The sequence below is a fragment of the Haliotis asinina genome, chromosome 3, assembly GCF_037392515.1.
Source record: "Haliotis asinina isolate JCU_RB_2024 chromosome 3, JCU_Hal_asi_v2, whole genome shotgun sequence".
Taxonomy (NCBI): Eukaryota; Metazoa; Mollusca; class Gastropoda; order Lepetellida; family Haliotidae; genus Haliotis; species Haliotis asinina.
The window spans coordinates 51,941,093-51,965,351 of NC_090282.1; the positions used below are offsets into that span (position 1 = coordinate 51,941,093).

The following is a 24,259-nucleotide window of genomic DNA, read 5'->3' on the forward strand; positions in this document are numbered from 1 at the left end:
AAACTTGGACAAAGTGCTGTGACTATGTGTCCCAGTCTACCCAGCTGTCAATTGGGTACCTCGTTAGGATGAGAGAGCCACAATAAAAACTTGGTGCGCCTAGTGGCAGCAAGAGTTGTATACTCCCCAGGGAGTTGAGATTGAAATACGATGTGCTGTTGAGATTGACATCCGGTGATCGAGGGAAAAATACCAGCGTCTTGAGCATTCACTAGTGCGTGGATATGTGCGCTATATAAATATCCAATCTATCTATCTATCTATCTAACATGTGTGTAATGAAGAGCCTTTATTTCACAGTTTCAGATTTGGTTGTATGTACAAGAAATCCCATATGAGCAGAAGTTCACTTTTGTCCTGATTCCCTGAAAGGAAGTAGTGCCAGTATCACTGAAGGCACACTAACTGAGCATATGTGAACTTGACTGGAGCTGTGATTAGTGAAAATGGTTCACTCCCATAATGAAGACCTTCCCAAATGCAGACCTCCAAACATACATACAAAAACAGCACACTAATTAATTGGTCCAAACTGGTCACCCCTAATTAATTAATGGCCTGGCAAACACTTTGATAAACATGGGGAACATCAAGGAAATAGAAGGACACCCTTGTCTAACACCAGTGGAACAATCAAAACAATCAGATTTCACGTTGTCATATCAATGCTGAAGTTCACAGAAAACATTTCTTGAAAGAAGATAAAGTAATTTATTTTGGTCAACCGCTTTCTTGAAGTCTATGAAAGTACAGTAGAATCTGCCTTTTGTTTGGGTTATGTGCTTTCAAACAATAGCTGTTCTTGTTAATTCATTAAGGCCAAGGATGCTTATGTGCAGCAAATTAGTTAGCTTCTCACAGCGAGAGCCATGTATGGGCGGGAATAGAAAGCACCTCTTATTCAGTGAGAGCTGCACATGTTCATCAGCAGGAAGCACCTGTCATTCAGGGAGAGACTCAGATGTACATTTTACATTTTATATTCGTACTGTACCTATCGTTTCAATCAATTTAGTAGTACTGATCAGAGATTAGCTTTTCTCACGAGAGAGGTTACCCTTTGTGTTAATCATAAGAAGTATTAAAGTATTTTCATAACAATTGCTAGCTATGTCGTAGGCTTATACAGGTAAATGAACACCTCTCTGCAAGAAAGGGCATTATGAGGAGGTAAGTGCACAGGAGCTAAGTGTTTGCTACTTGTCATTGGGAGTGAATACTAAAATACAGTGGACTCTGTGAATACTGGCATCACTCGGGACCAAACAAAAACGCCGGTTTTGATAAAGTGCCGGTATAGGCAGTTTGCCTCATGACGCCGACACACAACGGAAGTCGTACTATCTCTTGATCATTCATGTTAATTTCAAACTTCTCAATGTATTCACCTCTCCTCTTCAAAATATCAGACACTGTCTGTCTGCCGATTCCATATGTTGATGCTAATGCTTTTGGTGTGGGTTGTGGCGTTTTATCAAAATCTTCTATCAGCTGCACTTTTTGTTGAAGTGTCCACTTGCATCGTGCACGTTTTGCGGGCCGAGACATTTTGGCAATACTGACTGTATGCTACTGACATTATACGATTTTACCTTAAATACCCTCTAATTACTCTATGTATGTGATAACGTACCATTCGCTAGTTAACAATATACTGATTGACACTTCCCGTTTCTGAATAATATCGGGAAATGTGTTGCTACAGTGTTTACAGTCAAAATGCTCACTATTAACTCATTAAGGCCGAGAGCCGCATATATGCGGCAAATTAATTAGCTTCTCACAGCGAGAGCCGCGTATTGGGGGTAATAAAAAGCACCTCTTATTCAGCAAGAGCCGCATATTGGGGGTTATGAAAAGCACCTCTCATTCAGCGAGAGCCGTGTATTGGGGGTTTTACATTTTAAATTCGTACATTACCTATAATTTCAATCAATTTAGCAGTAATGATCAAAGATTAAACTTTCGTAAGAGAGAGATTACTTTCTGTGTTAATCAGAAGAACTATCAATGTGTTTTGATAACAATTGCTTGCAATGTCAGGAGCTTATACAGGCAAATGAACACATGTCTGCGAGAAAAGGGATTATGAGATGTTGTTACAGGAGGTACTTGTTTGTTACTCGTCATTGGGAGTGAATACTAAGATACTATGCTTGCACATTGATTGAATTAACGAAACCTTCTTTTAAATTAAATCATTCATTCATTGTTATAGTTCATATAATGAATCGTAGACATAAATAGCAATATTGTCTTACACTCATGTTCGTGTAGATTTGAAATAAACCAAGTTACTAATTTAGACCTAATTCATTTGCGACTATTGATTTTGAAAGTTGACAATAATACATAATCGAATATGAAGTGATAACACTTGCATCTACTCATAATATACATATATAGTACACATAAATCATACAAAGGTAACTGGGGTATTTTGTTCAAGCTGTTTCAATGCAGTTTACATAAGCATTGTGTACGAAACGTTTGTATTTGATCTCTGTAATTATCTTATCCTGTGTAATGATCACGTGTATCAGATCCATCGTCAATAAAAGGAGGAGAATATATCAGTTACGCAATTGATGCGTATAATCATTCAATCAGACAACACTAAATATATGAACACCTCTTTCAACCTCAAAATAACAGCCTCTGGTCGAATGCATGTCCAGGTAAACTTTTGTCCTGTGACAAGTGTAAAACAAACTTATGCGCTGTTACATCATTGGACAACCTGATTTGTGGAGTCACGCCCATTGCCAATCTTCTGAACCTCGTTTGCTTTCAAAACCATCTTCATAAATATTTGGGGAGATTCAACTACAAGTGTATACATCACAATAAATCAGTATCGTGTTACTTTTTTGAATTCTATAATACATGTACTTTAATTATGATATTTATTCATAACAATGTACAGATTATATTGAAATGTTCAGCAAGCCATTATGTTTGATGTACAAATAGTGTGCGCAAAAAGTATACGCAAATATATACCATCTCTACTCAATGGTTGGATTGGGTTATCCGGGGTAAAAATAATCGGATTGTAGCGCAATGAGCGCTTAGAAAGAAAAATAAACTCGTCAAAGTGCTTGTTAGTCCTACGTGTACATTTCAGGCATCCTTACGATTATGTATATTCACGATACACAAAGTTTTTCATGATAGCTAGAGTTGATAAAGCCGAAATCTAGCATATCGATTGGTCAACGATCTAACCAATAGTCAATCTGTATCCAAGCTGTCTAGTGACCGAACGTACTCTTCAGAAATTTAGCCCACGCCCCATCACCTGTCATTTCCAATGTGACAGGTATCTCCTGATACGATTGGTCATAGATAACAAATCAGGGACTATATTGAACAGTTAAGATACAAAACGTCCTATTCGGGAACTTTGATGACGCCCATCCCATGACCCTTTGTCTTATGTATGTGCAAGGAATAGCATTATGTATGTATGCATGTATGTTCGTATATTTTCTGCGTTAAATCTAGATGAACCAAAGCGACGAACTGAATCTGTTATATGTAAGTCACAGACTAGCTTATTAGTACTTTCCTTAAAATATTCAGTATACACTGGCAATGTATCAGCAAAAACGCTTCTTTCATAGATTATTAGGCATGTGCGTAAATTCGTCTTTACTGCCATTGACATAGATGTTTTGAACAATTTAATCTCTAACAATGATGTGAGAGGGACATCATTTGGTTTAAGTATGTCTTACATACAATGAAACGGACTGGCAAACGTCGAGACATCAAATGCAGATGTTCAAGCTGTGATGTGTTTTTGTGCGTTGACTGTTTTGAGGCCTACCATAAAGACTTGTTCCAAGGACGATAACGCTTTATGCACTAGTTGTGTTGTACAAATGGTACCGTATACCATTCTTGTCAGTTGTTGGGCACAATGTGTGAAGCCCGCGCGATACTGCTGGAATATAGCTAAAATCGCTGTAAAACTAAATTCACTCATTCTCTTCAATTGTTGCATTTCAGTTGTTATTCTTTTACATGTCCAAAATACTAAGACATGTGTGTTCACCATCTGAGAACGAATACACTCATCATAGTGTCAGTCTACTCCCATATGTCTTATGTGTTTCTTTCATACATCATTACAGTAACTGATGTTATGTTTACAATACACAAATTGTTGCATGATAGTTGATACAGCCGAAACACAACATAGCCATTGGTCAACGATAAAGCCAATAATCAATCTCTACCCTATCACTTTGAGTGTCCAAACGTGCTCTTCAGAAATTTAGGCCACGCCCCATCACCTTGCCCTTCCTATGTGACAGGTTCTCACGATACGATTGGTCAAAGTATCAGCCAATATAATGAGAAACTAAGATATAATGCGCTACATTCGGGATATTTTATCCCTTCACATGACGAGAAGCTTTGTTTAGCATCAAGTAATGATAAATGTGTCATGCAGTATGTATGTGTATGAATGGTGATGTATGTTTGCAGCGTTAAGTTAAGATGAACAAAGTGACAAACTATAAATCTCTATATGTTACTTATACACCTATTGATACTTTCCTTGAAATAGTCAGTAAGCACGAGCAATGTATTGGCAAAAAATCTAGACGATTATAATGCAAGCCCCTCCTCTTTTTAAACTCTATTATAAATAATATATTATAATTCAGTCAATACGATGAGAGAGACAGGAGGAATTTGTATATTTGTTCCTCTCGTACGTACAAAGACCGCGTAGGTGTTGATAAAAATACAGCACACACTGGCAAAGGGGTATGAGAGACACAGGTAATAAATTACATAAAATGCTGTAATATATACACCTGGAAATTAATCAAGCAACACCCCAATTTTTTCTATTGGAGCAACTTTGAAGTGTTCTGACAATCAAAATATGCCGATATAGTTTGACACTTTTTTATTCAACAGACGATCTCTGACAAACAACTTAAAGGGAAAAAGTATCAAGACTTTGCTTTATTGCAACGAAATCCAAATTCTTAAAACTGTCTTAAATTCATGAAAAAATGGACACAATTTACTATTCATCCACAGACGTTGTTGTCAGGTGTATTAACACAAATGTCACATGGAAAGAAAGAACAGTCATCTGAGAGTCTGCACACCGACTTTCATCAATATCTAGTGTGTCCTCCCTGCGCACGCACCACCGATTCCAGACGCCTCCTCATTCCTTGGATGAGTCTCCGGATCTGATTCTGGGGGATCCTGTTCCACTCCTCATGCAGGGCAGCCGTCAATTCGTTGAGATTATGGACTGGTGGGTCTCTCTGCCTCACACGACGGCCAATAAAGTCCCACAAATGTTCAATGGGGTTGAGGTCAGGGCTCATGGCAGGCCATGGAATTCTGTCAATTGCATTTTGCCGCAAAAAATCATTTACAGCATGCGCCCTGTGAGGTCTAGCATTGTCGTCCATAAATATGGGTCTCGTTGCCAGAGGATGGTTCTCAAAATGAGGTACCACAGCCCTGTCAAGAACCTCCTGTTGGTAACGAACACCGTTAAGGTTGCCACGGATGGTAATGATATCCAACTTGCAGTTCATGGAAATGCACCCCCATACCATAACGTAACCTCCCCCAAAGGCCACAGTCTCCTGGATGTTCCGTGGAGCCATTGCTGTGTTCCTCTGCCTCCAGACCCGAGTACGACCGTCCACCATGTGCAGCAAGAACCGGCTCTCATCTGAGAAATGGACCTTCCTCCAAGAGGCAATGTTCCAGTGCAAACGGTCATTACACCAGGCCAGTCGGGCTGCCTTATGGGCTGGAGACAGTCTGGGTCGCTTGATTGGCCTCCTTGCCCGGTATCCTGCAGCTTTCAGACGATTCCGAACAGTCCTGTTCGAGATGGGTCTCCCTGGAAGCCACTCCTGTCTCAACCGAGAGCTCGAGTCGAAGGACCTGCGCCGTACAAGTCTCAGTAAAGCTCTGTCCTCCCGGACTGTGGTCTTCCTGGGTCTTCCTGGTCTAGGCAGGTCTTTAACTTCATTAGTGGCCCGGTATTTTTTCAAAAGTTTTGAAATTATGGAATGATGTCGTCCGATTTGAGTCCCGATTTGTCTTAGAGACATACCAGCATTCCTCATGCCGATTATTTGCCAACGAGTGGCCTCTGATAATTTCCTACGTGCCATGACATTGAAATGAATGAAAAACCGAATGCAATCGACAACCTGCGCTTGTAAACACCCCAGGGAAAAAGTGCATTTTTCGAAAGTTGAGGTTAAAGCAATGCACGTGCGCTGTGCAAGCTTCACGCGCGTCATATCAACCCATGAAAAGCTCATGCTGTATGTCAATACATCAAAATTGAATAATCAATCATCAAAATTACTTCGTTAAACTTTGTTAAGTTTTTATGTGTCTTTGAATTTGGTGTTGCTTAATTAATTTCCATATGTATATGTATTTACATCGGCCTCTTTCCCATTTACATCTTTACGACACAATTAAATAATCAGTACTTGTTTGTGAGACTAGACAGTTTCCTGTCATATCCGAGACCTGCCAGGGAAATCAGGCATGATTAGCACTAATTAGCCTCGTCGCAGCAATCAGGCAGTCAGCGAGGGGTGCCAGGTGTTGGGCAGTGGAGCGGCTCCAGGGCTTAATGAGTTAATCTCAGATAGTAACCACGAATTGTGTTGTTACATCATTTGGACCTAATTGCATCAAAGGGTTGCACCGTCAAAGGGTTGTGCCGTTTTTTACAGACTTGTTTTCATAACAATTTGTTCGTTGGGACTGAAAAACAATGCCGATATCCGGAGTAGACAGAAGCGAATGTTTACAGATGTTTCTATATGATAATTAAGTGCATTTCTGCCAGGACTGAAACTCTGTGTCGTTGTAGACAGAATGTCGATGTTTACAGAGTCCACTGTACTATTTTTGCATATTGATTGACTTAGCAGTGGCAAGGTTACAAAACCTTCCTCTGAATGCAAATACTACCTAATAAATATAAAACAAGTTGTGAAATGTCAAGGACATACAAAGCATTCAGAGTAGAATACTTTGAATTTACATTGTAACAGATTACTTAATGAATCGTAGACATAAATAGCAATACTGTATTACATCCATATTCGTACAGATTTGAAATAGACCAGGTTAGCTATTCTCGAAACGTTTGTAGCCTTACGAAGTTCTTAAGCCCATTCGTAACACATTGGCTACGACCAAAGTTAAGAATTCTTAGGGCTACAAATGTTTCTAGAATAAGGGCCCATTTTACTAATTTAGACCTAACTCAATTGCGACTAATGATGTTTCATAATTCTAATTATTGACCGATGTTACATAATCGAATATAAAGTGATAACTCTTGCATCGACTCATTATATGTATATTACGTATACATTATATATATATGCAACACTGAAATCTTTTACTACGTTTGTTATGTTACTAAACACAGTTGGTAATTCAAAACATTCTTAGACATAGACACAAATAACAATAAGTTATTACACATAAATCATACAAAGGTAACTGGAGCATTTTGTGCAAGCTGTTGAAAGTTTCATGCTGATTTGAAAAATGGTTTTTCAATGCAATCTACATAAGCATTGTGCACAAAACGTTTGTATTTGACCTCTGAAATTATCTGATCCAGTGTAATCATCACTTGGATCAATGAACTAAGTCTCTATTGATCCACCTTCAATAAAAGCAGGATAATAATGTTAGTTATGGAATTGATACACATATAATCATTCAGTCAGACAACAATAATGACATATTTGAACACCTCTTTCAACCTCGAATTAACCTCTGTCCTGTTATGCCCTTGTTGAAAGCTTTGTCCCATGACAAGTGTAAAACAAACTAATGCGCCATTATATCATTGGACAACCTGTTTTATGGAGTCAGTAATCTTCTGAACCTTGTTTACTATCTCTACTCAATGGTTGGATTAGGTTATCCCTCCCCTACCCCTACCCCACCCCGTAGTGTGGAATTCAGCACATTACAAATTCCCTTCTTATTACTTAAATCGCTTTGTTTGACTCATCAATAAAAAATAAAATGTTTTTTCGATCTCTAAGAAAATATAAAATTGCCAAAGTGCTTATTAGTCCTCTGTGTACATTTCATGCCACATTACGATTATGTATGTTCACAATACACAAACTTCTTCATGATCGCTAGAGTTAATAAGGCCAAAATCCAGCATATAGACTACTCAACAATATAGCAATTAATCCACCTGTATCCAAACTGCTTAGTGACCAGACATGCTCTTCCGAAATTTAGCACCCGCCCCATCACCTGTCATTTCCTGTGTGACAGTTATCATGACATGACTGGTCATGGATATTAAATCAGCCACTATATTGAATAGTTGAGATACAAAACATTCTATTCGGGAACTTTGATCCCATGACCCTTTGTCTTATATATGTGCAAGGAATAGTATTATACAATATGTGGAGAAACAATTTGTGGAGGACATCCTTTATCAGTCTCTAGAAAATGCATTGTCACCCAAGACCCATATGACCAGTGTTTGAAATTTATGCATCATTTGGCCACCAAATTTACATATATCACACGTCATGAAATAACAGAGTATATGTAGGATTATCGAAGAAATATGATGTGTGTGTAAATATCACCACTGTTTTCATACATTTATACAGGGATACTCTATAACAGGGATTGGTCACTCGCTAGCTTTCCTTACCATTTGTACTAATTAACGTGTGCCTCGTCATGCTCCACTGCACACGTCGACTTGGTTTGTTCTCAGCGCAAATCGGCTGCGCTTAACAGTATTTCAACCAGTTTACTGTCGGAAACTATCGGCATCTCCCGGAGTAATACTCGGTAAATTGGAGTAGGCTCCCCTGAATGTTGTCACAACAAGCTGGTTACACTTCCTGTCGCCGAATGATGCATGTGTGGATTAATGAGAGGACTTGAGAATGTGTTTACACATTGCCTTGTTCAAAGACTCTCTGTTTATGTGACAATTTTGATACAGCGTTCGAAACGATCGCCAGCCCAGAGGCCCAGCGTCGGTTGTTAATGTATCAGGCCAACAGTTTCAGTTATCTGCAGGCCCATGTGGTCTTCTGTCAATTAGATCTCATTTCTTTTCAACTAGCATCGTGCCCATAATTTGTATTAATGTTCAGGAATTATCCTTGATCCCTCATGCTAGGATAACTTCCAGTTTCACTTCATAGTATTATATATTCAGTGCCGCATAGGAATGTCAGCAGTCTATAACTAATTGTAAACTTCTCTGTGCTCCATACACTTCACTAATGGATTTTGTAGGGACTGTGAAACTCTCTACAATGAAGACTATTTTGTTTTTATTGGTTTGATTCCAACAAAATGGGTATGCAGACTTTAAAGACTGCAAGTGGCAGCAAGCCCTGATGGCCAAATGGCAAACTAAAGGTTATTATGTTATTATATGTATTTGAAATGACCTGTTACACAATTAAAATGTCTCATTATGTTTCAGTGGTTTTCTGTTTGTGTGGAATGCTTAGGCTGCATTAAAATATGTTTCTCAGGCACATTCTTTTCAAAAGTGACGAGTAAGACTTTGATTTTTAATTTTTTATAGAAAAAATGTGACGAGGGAGGAACACATTTTTATTTCTTTTTCCTTCAGGAATACAGTTTGGAAAGTTAAGCACATGTTAATGAGTTGTAGATTCAGTCACTCTCATTCTTACAGACACTCAGTCTATAATGGACAAATGGACGGTCGTGGCAAAGTCGAAATTATTTTTTTTAAGAGGGCAGTTAATGAAGATGACCAGATGTCTTCCTGCATGTGCGCAATTGCATGGATACTGACAGAATGTCAACTGACACAGTCACTCCCCCCTAAAAAACAGAAAGTTTAAAACCATCACAAAGCGTTAAAAAGTCCTTTGCAGTTTTGTCAAATATCAACAATAGTTTCAGAACTAAATCATTCAAGCATCAAAGGCATCCATGGCAGATTAGAACAGATCAAATATGTCATACCTCACACTTTCACCAGATAGAATATTCCCCTCAATACTTAGAGGTGTATTTGAAAGAAATGAATTTTAGGACGACTAAACACATTCAAACATTGGCTTGTAGTAATGAGTGATCAGATCAGATCAACGATATGTCATATTTTTCACACACATGAAATACTTGTGAATGTATACACCCTACCAATTATTTTTTTAATTCATAAAATCATCACTATTACTTCCAAACACCTCTCACCAGATGGAACTTTTTTCCCTAACAGAAATTAAAGGTGTGTGTGAAAGAAGTTTTTTGAGCAATAACTAGAAACACTCAAAAAATGCTGTGTAGTATTTCAATGGCGGATCAGAACAGATCAGCGAGATTTCACACACCTCAAATAAATCCTAACAATATGTTTAGATTATCAAATTATAAATATTACCTGCAAACACCTTTCGGGTCATTGTATATTCCCCTCATAAATATTTAAGGTGCATGTGAAAGAGGTTTTGGAGCAATAACTAGAAACACTCAAAGTTATACTATTTCAATGGCGGATCAGAACAGATCCGCGAGATGGCACATTTTTCAACACCTCAAAAACACCCTACCGATTTTTTTTAAATTATAAAATTAGCACTATTACTTCCAAACACCTTTCACTAGATGGTATGTTCCCCTAATGGAAATTAAAGGTGTATGTGAATGAAGTTTTTGAAGCTGAAACAAAAGCACTCAAACAACGCCGTGCAATATTTCAATGGCGGATCGGATCAGGTCGGCGAGATGGCGCATATTTCACACACCTCAAGTACGTCCTAACAATTTATTTTAGATTTTGAAACTATCACTATTACCAGCAAACACCTTTCGCCTGATGGTAAATTCCCCTCATAAAAATTAAAGGTGTATGTGAAATACGGTGTTGAGCAATATCTAGACACACTTCAAACAACGGCGTGTAGTATTTCAATGGCGCATCAGATCAGATTGGCGATCTGCCACATTTTTCACACCCCCCAATTAAACCCCAACATGTTTTTAAGTCACAAAACTATCACTATTGCTTGCAGATACCTTTCAACTAAAGCTATAATTTCCTGCTAAAACATAAAGGAATGTGTGAAAGAAGCTTTTATTGACGAAACTCAGTCTACCTTCGCTGTGTACCGATAATTGAAGCCAGAGAGTTACAAGATGCCGACTTGAAACTTTACTACAAACATATTTTCTTATACTGACACTAATTACAAATATGTGAATAGAACTGAAGTAACAGAACAGGTGACTTATGTTCTACGTGTAGGATCTGAGTTGTCACAACACTCAGCGAATGTAATCAGCTGTTGAAAATGAACCGAGCTCAATCTTTAATACTAAGCTGCCGCCATATTGTCTCCACTGGTCACATGACAAAGCGAGACATACGTTCAGCGGTTTTTCGAGGAGTTTCCACTCCCCTCTCTATATAGGCTCCCTGATTTATATGTATAAAATGTGTAAATGTTGTTAATTATCACACAGATTTAGATATCCTTGAATGATGAATGAGAGCAACATTATATCTTTATTCTTGGGGTGACTTGAAAAGTGTGATTGACTGTAACAATAAACAAAACTTAGATTCAAATATAGCAATAATGTTAAAGGGGCACTGATGTGGAGCAATTTCCGTGGACTGGTTGTTCCTTTTGTTATTGTTTTTCTCCTGTGAGTACCTGGATGAGTATTCCAGAATTCGTGACTGGTTTGTGACCTCTGCTGCGCAGGTCATATGCACAACTGAGAGTTTAATTATAGACAGATCCACTAAGGTGAAGTCATTTTGTGTTATGAAAACAAATGAAATACTTCGAAGGTTAATCATCTGCCAGTGGTAGAAATGGTAAAAATCTATTAGGACAGAAAAATAAAGAAGCTAATGTACATCTTTATATTTTGTCTCATAACCCTAAATAGTTTGTCATATCAGCATGATTTTGAAAATTAATTAAAGAACACACGGTCTGCTCATACTTATAGTAAATTTCTAACATGACTAACATATTTAATCATTGTATAAACTGCCAATGTGGATCCTGTTTCACACAGGTCCTATGCAAGATCTAGTGTGTGTTTTCTGTCATATAGATTCTGCAGAATGCTACAACAAATAAATTAAAACAAAATGCAAATAATGAATTTAAAACAGAGTTATGTTGTAGCAACAATGTGAGGCTAATACCTTGTTCAGGAATGTATCCATCAATATCCACATAAAAGAATGATATTCCATTCATCTGCAGCTGGTAAATAATCCTGCTCTATGTCGTGTGTATCTTACAACAGTCTAATTTGCGAAAAAGTGACACATCATTTCAGGTCTTTCACACTGGCAAAAACCTGATAAACCTCTCATTGGTTACCCAAGGTAGCACACCTGGCAACTAACCGTATGATGTCCGCCATTCTAAGTAATTTAGTTAACCAATAATGAGCAATCAATCAATCAACACAATGGTGGTTAATTCTTTGAAGGGAGGATGTTGTTTTTACAATGGGTGTAGTCAGTATAGATTAGTACATCTACACACACTGCCTTTTGACAAATCCGCCATAGATGATAAAAGTAATTAATCAATCAGTGTGTTATCGGTTAATCCTTGAACGATGTTTGTTTTTGTAACGCAGCTCATAAACCCTTACATGCACATATTACATAACATGTAATACATTTGTCAGACCTTAATTAATAATGTTGAGTATTTACTCCAGACAGGAGAAATGCCAAATGGGAACCTTTGTTGATTAATCTGTGTGGTGTTACCACTAATTATACCTGTTATGAATTCATTAACTGACCATCAAGTGAATGATGACAAATAACATGTGTAGGTTTATACCATCTAACACGAATTACAACAAGGAAGATGTAATTTCTATGTCGCATGCAGCCTGAAAAGACTTATGGGCCGAAACTGTTTTGAGGATACCAATGGAACTTCATTGTTACATAAGAAAAACAAACAAGCATTTGTTGTGTACTTGGGTAAATAGGTGTAATCAGGGTTGTTTTTTTTTGATGTAATAAAAGTTTCAGATTTCTCCACCAGTAGCAAAGTCGTTTTTAGTTTACGAATTCAAATAAATCAACTTTGTGTTTTTATTATCATAGATAATAAACCTGGGTAGCTGCCACAGCTACCAAACTTTATGTTTGATTTTTGCTATGACAGCCGGGACAACCCTCAAAACTATCTAAATATAAAGCTTTGCAAACTTTCAGACTTATAACGAAAGAAATGGCTTGCTACGTGCCTGTAGACATCATATTTTCAGATGACATGATTAAATATCGAGGTAAAAAACACATAAATAGGATCAAATTGGATAAGTCACTATAACATCCATTCATCAGGAAAAAACTACACTGCTGGGATATTTTGTTACAATCAGACAAGGAATACAATGGATACTTTTAAATAATGGCATACATTGGGCATCAGGCCTCCTGACTGTTTATGGTGAAGAAATTCTGCTAGTGTGGACAGAAGCCCAGTCCCTTTGTTCATCATGGTCGAGGGAGCTGGTGCTGACCAATTTGCAGCTTGGTTTTGTAATTAGACTGTTGGCGAGAAACATTCGCTCCGCATCAGTGCCCCTTTAACAGTTTATGATAGTATGTGACCCAATTCTTAATGCGTTACGGACTGCAAAGTTTTCATTTATTACATTTTCATTCTTACAATAACTTACTGTAATTACCTTATCGCTACAAACATATCAATTCACGATGTTATCTTACCGCTTTATATGCTCTCTTGAAAATGAATGATTAGCTTGTCTGTTCACCATCTCGCCACAAGACCTTCGAAAGATATGTGCAGAGGCACCTTAAATTATCTGCCCTTTAACCACTTTAAATAATCACCAGATCCTTACACCTTGACATGTATGACCAGATTCAGATTTCCCCTAATTGGATTATTGCCTTTAAATTTGATGGTGTTTCACTCACTATCAGTAAACTTGAGTTCTGCATTCAGGAAATCAAATCATGGAATATCTTCAAGTATTTGATGTTGAATGAGGAATAGTCAGAGATCCTACTCATTAGCACTAAACATCAATTAAGTTGAAGACTGTTTCTCTATCACTTTCACCTCATATTGGCAACACAGACATCCCAGAGAGTGCCAGGAATCTTTGTGTCATCCTCAATTCCAACATATCCACGGATGCACATATCAGCTCCATCAGCAGAGCCTGCATATGCAGGTTTCCAGGTTTTCCTTTCATAAAGCAGCAGTTTGTAACACTGCAAATGATCATCTTGAAACTATTACTTCATATAATCAGGACATAAATACACCAATTTAGTACACAAGCAGATACTGACTAGGATTTGGATAACTGGAAGACAATTCATTTATTGAACTTGTTAATGCATCTAATACTGTTGGAACTAAGGAGTGGCGAACCCTGTTTGTTCTAAAAGTCATCATATGAAGCCCGTGTCCACAACGTAATCATGAATATTCTGAAAAGTGTATGTGTGTAGGCTCACTTAATTTTTTTTTAAATTTGCTGCTCATAACAACTGCCAATACTTTTGATAGGAAGCCTAATAATTTTAGACACAGTGTTTACAATTTTTGAGAGTTTGTTTTAATTCTTGAGAGAAGGGTACCAAACCAACTCAAGAAACTAAACTGAGGCCACACTGAATAAAGGTTTTGTAAAATAACATGGTTTTAGGTCGATTGTAAAATGCAAATGGTAGTGTTGTTCTTCCTCATAAATAATTTCAGTGTTTCCATTCCAGGAGAGTTTAGAATATTTGTATTCAGTTACTCATTTGATTTCATTATCTTCAATATATACAGCCATTATTGTTCACTCAGCTGTTCTGAACCTAGTATCATTTCTTTGGATTTTTGCACATTCAAAAATAAAAAGTTTGATTCACACCATTCTATAAATTGTGAAATTTCAACTCTGTAACTATGTTCTGATTCTCAAAAAAAGCCTACCAATGTGGCATCATCCATGAATTTGATTGTAAAACATGTTCATGTGTTGGATACTCAGTCATTGTGTACAATATGAACAAAATTGGTGAAATAGTCTCGTGGACCTGTACAAATTGTTGTCTTCAAACTAGAATAAATTAATCCATTTGATGATGTTAGAATTAACAATAATTTTGTAAAGTTTATCAATTAATTAACAAATGAGGTTGAATAGTCAGATGAAAAATCAACAAACACTATTCTTACATACATACCATAGTTTTCTAAATGCTTACAGACATTGTTTAACAGAGTGATTGTTGCATCATTCATCCAACACCTTGCTCTGTATGCAAATTGTAATGTGTCAAGAACATGGATGACTTCATTCAATAATTAGATCTTAACAATACATTCTAACATTTCATGGCAACAGAATAATCCTAGAGGTTTATCTAAGAATGGGAGCACTATGAGAATTAATTGATATCTGCAATCTTTTTTGAAATATAACAGCCAGTTGCACTCTTCATTCCTTAAGGATGATCCCAAACAAGTCATCAGGCCAAACATGGATTTATCATAGTGTATCAACTAATCACATCATCTGTCGATATATTTAATATTTCACAGGGTGGAAGCGTTTCCATACAAGTTTGGAAATTTAAAAACAAATTTATGTTTTGATTACATGATGCCATTTAGAAAGTGGTCAAATGCAACATATGTCATATTTGGGATTTCACTTTCTTAGTAAAGTACAAATTCTTTTCTGGTTGAGTGCCATCCGGGATTCGAACCTGCACTCTCGGAGTCAGGCACCTACTTGCCAGCACGCAAAGTGAGTACCCTAAACCGCTAAGCCACCGCGACTTCCACAAAAATGAAAGTCGGACAACTGGTAGTCAAGACTGCGTACTTTGTGTACCCTTCTGATAAGTCAAATGCAACATGTCATATTTGGGATTTCACTTTCTTAGTAAAGTACAACGTCTAGTACTTTTTAGTTTCTACAAAGTACTAGAATTCGTACTTTCCTAAGAAAGTGAAATCCCAAATATGACATATGTTGCTAAATTTATGTTTATATATTTATCCTATCTCACGATTTTCACTTCCCTCTCTTGCTTTGATGCTGAGTGGAATGAATGAGAAGTTTTCCTGTAAGCCTCTCTTGTCCATACGTCCATGTTCCCCAGGCTGTTCTCCTTATAGGACAGGTCACTAGCCCCATGCTGAGCATGCAGCACACTCCCCTATCTATCCATGTGACTAACTCAGAGTGATCATTCTCTTCTTGGAGCCACCACTGCAATCTGAGTAGCGAGGAAGCCGTGTGGGCATATATCACGCGAGACAGGATAAGTATGTAAATAGAGTCATGCCCCGTTTATCCAAACCTCAGATATCCGGAGAACTTACCTTCTAAACAAAAATTCCTATCCGGAAATTCTGTTTCCATAACCGTATGGTCATTGTCACATAAAAACACTAAATTATGTGCATTTTTGGTCTTGTATATCCGGATGGCTTAGCACCTGTATGTTTACACATGCGAGGACTTAGCGCGCTGTACCATGAAAGAAGTCGGCAGCCTTTGAAACATGAGAAGATTAACTACCTCTGAGTAGCAAGGTGACACAGAGTTAATTTTGAGGCATGTCAATTTGTGGGTCACTATAATTAATTAATCCGGATGATCAAGCAAGCCTGGACAGCTGTGAGTGAAAAGACAATTGCTAACTGCTTTCGTCATGTGGATATTACCCATCAAATGAGGACCAGCAAGAAGACAGGGCCTTGTCGGAACTTCGCGATGCACTACGATCTTGTGCACAAGAAGTCTAAGTAAACTTAGTCTCAGTGTATTTCGTTACACTCCACCACTTAGTCTAACAAAACCTAGCAGGAGGTCGCGTCAGGTAATAATTTTCATTGACCCTTTGAAACGGCTAAAAATCTGGCAGGATCGGAATTCCCTTCATTGATCATGCAGATACGTTCAGAATGATATTTTACAACATTCCCTCTTGCTTAAGACCATCTTCCACTAACACAGCACACAATGGTGATATCAGGGTTGATGCCCAACTGTTGATTTGTGGTCCTGATGACAATTTCGTTATTGTAGCCACCACTGTGGATTCTCAGTCGTATGTCGCTTGGAGTCATGTACAGTCCCACATCGAACAAGTAGCAGACTTTCGACAGAATGCCAAAACCATGGTTTGCTCCATTTTGGTATATGCCAATGTGGCTTGATTTCAAGTTTGTTTCAAATCCATTCATACGCACGCTGATCGTATGGAGTGTTCAATGCATCCCACATTTCATCCTGCGTAAAGCAGGGCACTGGTTTCTTTCAGAATGTGTTTGATCTGGTAGTATATATGAAAATAAAATATGAAGCAACTCAGCAAATTACGACTAACAGCATTCAAAGTCAGACCACATCCCGCCGTTGCACACGACACAGCAAAATAGAGTGAGTGAACAAGTGAGTGAGTGAGTGAGTGAGTGAGTGAGTGAGTGAGTGAGTGAGTGAGTGAGTGAGTGCGTGCGTGAGAGAGAGTGAGTGAGTGAGTGAGTTTGTTTTTACGCTGCACTCAGCAATATTCCAGATATATGGCGGCAGTCTGTAAATATTCGACTCTGGACCAGACAATCCAGTCATCAACCATGGTGAAATTGAACCGATTCTGCAAGAATAGCATTGGATTGTTAAACCAAGCATGTACTACTTTGATATTTGTGACTGTAAGCCTATACTTTTGAAAGACATCGATAAATCAAGCCATAAAGTGGGAACCTTCTGCATCCACAGGACCTTTGGTGGTATGAAATTGATTGTGGTCAGGTTAGGATAAATTACTCTTGGTTTGTAGTAGAGTCTAGACATACTGAAAATTATAATTACATACATACATTATTTTTTCAATATGTACATCATGCTTAAACTCAAACTCGGTAGGCCCTTGGCTAGGACCCTCGTATTGACGACTTACAACATACCCCCTCAAGAAACTGTGATGGGCTCAAAATTGCTAAGCCTCGTCCCTTGCCATGAACTGTGCATTCACCTTCATCAGCTGAGAATGACAACAACATTCAAGACAAACAACCATGCTGATGAGAGCCGTGACGGTGAAAATGGAAAAGAACAACAACGGCAGAAGTGAATCGTTTTTGCCGCAACAGTACAAGAAGTTAATGCAAGGCAACATCATAAAAATTGATATAAGATATAATGTAGGATACCTGAGCATCACACTGCACATCAATCTTCAGTTCCCGAAATTGGGGTCAGTGAGTGATTGAGTTTAGTTTTACACTGCATTCAGCAATATTCCTGCTATATGGTGGCATTTTGTAAATAATTGAGTCTGGACCAGACAGTCCAGTGACCAACAACATAAGCGTTGAGCCGATGCACATTTGGGAACGGATGACGTGTCAACCAGCAAGCCTGACCACCCAATCCTGTTAGTCGCCTCTTATGACAAGCATAGTCGCCTTTTATAGCAAGCATGGGTTGCTGAAGGCCTATTCTACCGATGGACCTTCACAGGTCTTCCCAGAATGGTCACATGGCTGAGAAAATGCACCAACCTAGCAATCTCTGACCTTGGGGACATGTGTGGATTCTATGAACCCGGCATCAAGGGCAAACAGTATGGGCAATGTCAGCACCCTAGGCGATGTCGTCGACGCCGGAGGAGCAAACAGCAACACATGGTATGACCTGATCTGCAACGACGAAGATGAATGGATGATATCCGCAGTATTCAGTGGCAAGCTGTTCAACCTGGATAAGGTCAAGAGGATGGTCATTGCTTGAGACAAGCCATACACACTCATCTTCACCAATGACAATGGATGTGCACTTGTGTTCTCTCAGATGGACTAGATTCTCAGTATCACGCTTGGGTATCCCTACATGTTCATGGAAAACAAATGTGACCAAAGCCGTGAACAACAGAACACTTGCTCTTGGCTTATGTCCCAAAGCAGCATGGTCATTGACACACTATCATGGTTACGAGTAAACCCAGGAAGCAAAACTTGGGGTTGCAGGTGGTGTCGGAATTCGACAACGCCCGGAAAGATCTGCCTGTGAATTCCATGCCGGTCATCCAAGTCTACCTCGGCAAACCATCATCATAATTGTGTGATGTTGAAATAATGAAAGGGATCAAACTCCAGAGGCTCCAACAACAATACCACATTTGCTCCGTGAATGCCCATAACAGTCTGCAGGGTGTCAGTGTGACTGAATGTACAAGCAAGTGTCACTGCTCGATTTCAAAGACCCTAATTGGTCTCTCAACCTCACCGTCACGTCATCCTTCCTATTTTGGCAATATGGTTACGTCTCCCAAATCATAAACAACAGCATCCTTCTAATGTCTTATACTCCATGGAGAGAGAATAAGGTACAAGTAGTGCAAAAACATGCATCACACAGGTAACATTGGTCAACATGAAAACATCATTAGCGGCTGACATATCTGATTACCAAAAGTAATTTTTGTATTTGACATAGGGCATACAATTACACACCATGCTCATCATCAAAGTCTATCTCTTTTGAATGTCTGCTGGGATGGAAGAAACCAGAACCGACGGATCATTCTAAGACCGGGATTGTTCTAAGACCGGGATCATTACCCTTATCAAGTCTTGATGGGGTCCGTGTTTTGACCACAGGACATGTTCAGATTTGGACTATTCACTTGCACAAAGATCTCAACTTGATCAGTCTCAAAAGAAGATTGATGTAAAATCAATTGCAAATAATCTAATCATGAGTATAACCATGGGTGACAAGTCAAATCCAAATCAAAGAGCCACCATCATGTTATCAAATTTCAGGGACACCAATTGATTTGATCTGCCCTCCAAGGAAAACACCTTGCACCTCCTGCACTTACAAAACAACATGCACATGCAACGAGACGTGATCATCGAATTAAACTAGATTATTAATCTGGTCCTGACCTACCCCTATATTGTCATGAATGAGGATGGTTATGTCACTGAGCTACAAACTGATGGAGTTCTCCTGGATGGTTTTATTCCATCCAATGAAAAGGCCGTGTATGCATCAACATTACCAGATCAAACAGGTAATATGTTAGTCACCTGTCAGGAATCTAAATATAAACTGATAAAAAAAAAATAATAAGTATGAAATCCCAGAAACGTTGATCAAAGTGATACAAGGTTCTACACTTATTACTGAAGTTTTTCTCGGAGATGACCCTGCAAAAGAGGTTCCAATCCTAAAAGGGTTAAAAATATGCTAGCATGACTATAAATGTTTATATACATACAACCAGGAAGAGCCCACCATATGCCTCAAAGGCTCTTTCTAGAACCTTTCATTTTACTCAACTATATTCATTTATTCCCACATTTTCACCAATGCATCCAATTAAATATTATTTCACAAACTATATATATGTATATGTATATATATTGCAAGATGGGACTGTATCTTGCCATGGACGACATGGTCCAAATACTCGAAACCATGGATGGACTTCATTTGCATCAGATCAGTGACATTAAACACCAATTGGAGAGCACCACCTGCAACTCCAATTACACAAGAAGTAGCATAGGGATCAACACTGCCCTCGTGGCCACCTGCATGGGATTATCCATGGCAGGAGCCCCCAGTCCTGGGGATGGAAATAGCCACAGGGGTGTCGGGAATTCATTTCGCATCGGAAGCTCTCATCCTCACCCTCATTGAGCATTGGGGGTTTCAGTACCATCCAAATCGTACATTGGAGTAACATCATCACCACTGTTGGCCATGGTTCTGTTATATTAAAGATACAAAAGCACATCTTCGATATATAAACAATGTCACAAAATGGACAAAAACTAAACCCTTTCTGAAAGACAAGGGACAAAGCAATGTGTCTGTTGGTGACTATATCGCCAACAATCTAAGCACAATCGATGAAAAGCAAACACTGCTGCTGCACTTACCCAACCTGGGAGTGAACAACATCATTGTCCTCGGGATGGTTAATCTGTTTCAGATAAGTTTGGATTCCAGTGATACAAAGGGAGAAAGTGTGGTGAACTTAGGTTGAGTCATCATGAAAAAACACACCTTCAAAATGAGTTGGAACGAGATCCTGAACTTCAACAACAGTGACATGCTTTTCAGTTTTGCAGACCACTGGACAAAATATTAAATACCAGGGCATTTGTCAAGTAGATTGTCCGTCAACTCGGTTGCACGCGAGGTATGTTTTCAGCCAAGCCAATCTTTCCACCGTGGCAAGGAGACATTAGGCTATTGCCAAGGTGTTCAGGAAATGATTTTGCATTCCATTCAACTTCAAACTCCTGGAGGGTCACATGCCATTTTATCAAGCTGTGCTGGGTGATAGGCTGGAATACAAACTAACTCACGTTTAACACATATAGCCAGTCATGTCATTGTGATGGGGAATGGCGATCCACAGATGATGACCAGTTGCACAGCAACGGCAGCAAAGAGATCACCATCTTAATCAACAAGAAAGCTCAAACCACCAGTAAATTCAAGCTATATTTGTTCATGATTTCACTTGTTGTCATACGGGATGCAGGAAGACTGTTTTTTCTTGGATATTCTGAAAGGGTATTATCAGCATATGTTCATTTGGGATATTCTTTGCCCTACGCCATCACAAGTGATAAATATTTTGCTGTAAAAACAGTTACCGATCTTTTTAACATTGTTAGTTCTCATTCAATTATTGATTTTTTCAAAAGGAAATTGATTTCATTGATGATTTCTGATTAGTATGCTCTGTATATAGATGTATTGTAATGATTGGTGGGTTAGATTAGTACTTCAATTGCTAGTGGCTGTATCCTCAAAGGGGGTCACTGTAAAAATCTTGTCCTTCTAAGAGGGTACATAATTCCTAAAACTTCAAATTCTATTTAGCTCTTCACACTTTTTAAACTGTAGAATATTTCTTGTTTTATGATAGTAAACTATCAGTACCAATGCCTGAAAAATGGTATAAATCCAGCTAAGGTCCCTGAAGGTAGCCAAAGTACTGTAAGTCCCCATGGTCCTAGAGTGGAATCCTCAGTGTTTATATTGTATTGTCCTAATTTGAAGTCTTATTTTTGAGATATATGGCAGTTTTAATTATTGATTTTGTGATATTTTTCTAGTTGTTTCTACTGTCTGTTGAGGACAGGCATAGACTATGGATTATTCCAGCTTTTGAAAAGGCGTGGAAGGAGGTACAGAACACAACTTAAGTTGGTTTAATAGTTCCATCTTTTCCAGATAAGACCAGCCTGTGTATAGTCCTGAGAATTTGTATCTATGAACAGTAATTATGCTCTTGTGCATCACTAGTTTGTGTCCATAACAGGGTTAATTCCTTTGCTGTCTGGGTTTGTGATGTTCGCATACAAATTAATAAGATGAGGCAGATTGTTGATATCCAGTGACTGGGTAATGGTTTCATTATCTGTCTCTGTGACATCTCTCATGGGGTGTTTGGCTGGTTCAAGCCAGACTTGCCATCCAGGTTTACTGGATCATAAGGCTAGCACAACCCAATCACCATGACATGGTCTGAATGGGGTACTCTGCTGAATGTGTGCAGCTCAGGCACTCACAGTTGAGCAGTTTGGAGATACATGGTTTTGACTGACCTATTGTGGCATCCCTGTATAGGCTGTTGGTGCCATACAGATTGACTGGATCATACCGCTGTTGGTTAAGGATTAATTATGTACACTTCTCAAGAGGCAATATGGATAATTAGAAGACTGAGCACCTCTTTACATGAGAGGACCGGGCAATGTTAGGTAACTAGTAGCTTTAACTATCTATGTTCTATAGTCATCTGTTTGTTTCTGATTGAGGCCTGGGACAGACAGGCTTTATCTATTGTGAAAAAGTATTGCAGATTCATGGACAAATGGAACTTGTTTCTATATCCCCTGCAACTTTGTTGTTTGCTGGGGATGAACATTGCAGATGTAGCAAAATAGGGGACATGGGTCAGTGACATGATGGCTGTTTTGACAGGGTCTAGATTGCCTTATTGTTCTATCAAATCTAATGTTTCAAAGTTGAAAAACTGAGTAAGAAATGAAAGCCAAAGATGTAAAATTTGTGAAATTGAAACTAAAACTGTGTCCTCCAGGAGTACATAGAAACTGAACTAATATGTAATATGTGCTGAGCAGATATATTTCAAATATTTCAGATATGTAACAAATATTTTCTTTTTCAAGGTTTGGAACTTTGGCCATGAGTTATTTGTATTATTCCAGGAGGTCTTTTCCCATAAGTTGAGAGTTGTATCAACACATAATACACTAAACAACACTAAAAAGCAAACAGAACAAACCCACATAAAATAACATACCTATGAAGAGCTTCACGCATGTTTTTGAACCTTCCTTCAGAGGACACAAGAACTTGCAGTTTCTCAATCATTTGCTTGGTCTGAAATTAATCAAGTTAGAATTAAAATGATCACTGACAAAACTTTCATGTATCATGACTGCCAGTTGTGATCAATCAACAAACCTTGGACTAATACAGAATTACAATCATAACTTTCATGAAATATTTCTAACATTTATAAAACAGCAACAATGCTCTGCTGTTCAACTGACTTTCAAAAGACATAATTTCATGAATCTTCAATTTCATAATGATAACAAAAAAAACCTGCTGATTCTTAGAAAACAGATGAGGCTATTTGTGTAAAATATTATAGCATCAAAGTTTACCATCAAACCATATGGTGCCTTGAAGAAACTTCATTCTGCTTGCACCAAGTTTTCTTCACCTTTACTTTTCATTTACGCAAATTACAAAATAATTTTGACCAGTCAAACAATTAAAACTGGAACAATATAAATATGATAGTCAATTCATCTGAAGAAAAGATCCCCTGTTACATCACAGCAATAATTCTGTACTGTCTGACAAGATCTTTCAGTGAGTCAGTGAGTTGTGTTTTACGCCACACTCAGCAATATTCCAGCTATATGGCAGTGGTCTGTAAATAACAGAGTCTGGACAAGGCAATCCAGTGATCAACAATGTGCACGCATCTGCACAATTGGGAGCCAATGACGTGTCAACCATCCGATAGTGGCCTTTTATGGCAAGCATGGCATGCTGAAGGCCTATTCTACAACAGACATTCACAGGTCACTAGATCTTTCATATTTTGAATGAAGTGGCTTTTTTCTCTGTCAGCTGACCA

General features: G+C 38.3%; 1 protein-coding gene across 2 annotated transcripts in view; it reads right to left on the reverse strand.

Moving 5' to 3' along the window:
• The window catches only part of LOC137278153 (ras-specific guanine nucleotide-releasing factor 2-like), an 802,775-nt gene that overhangs the window by 140,965 nt on the left and 637,551 nt on the right, over positions 1-24,259 (reverse strand). For both annotated transcript variants that reach the window (XM_067810323.1, XM_067810322.1), the window contains one exon: positions 23,408-23,487. In XM_067810323.1, the coding sequence (XP_067666424.1) occupies positions 23,408-23,487 (80 nt within the window). The remainder of the gene's footprint in view (positions 1-23,407; positions 23,488-24,259) is intronic.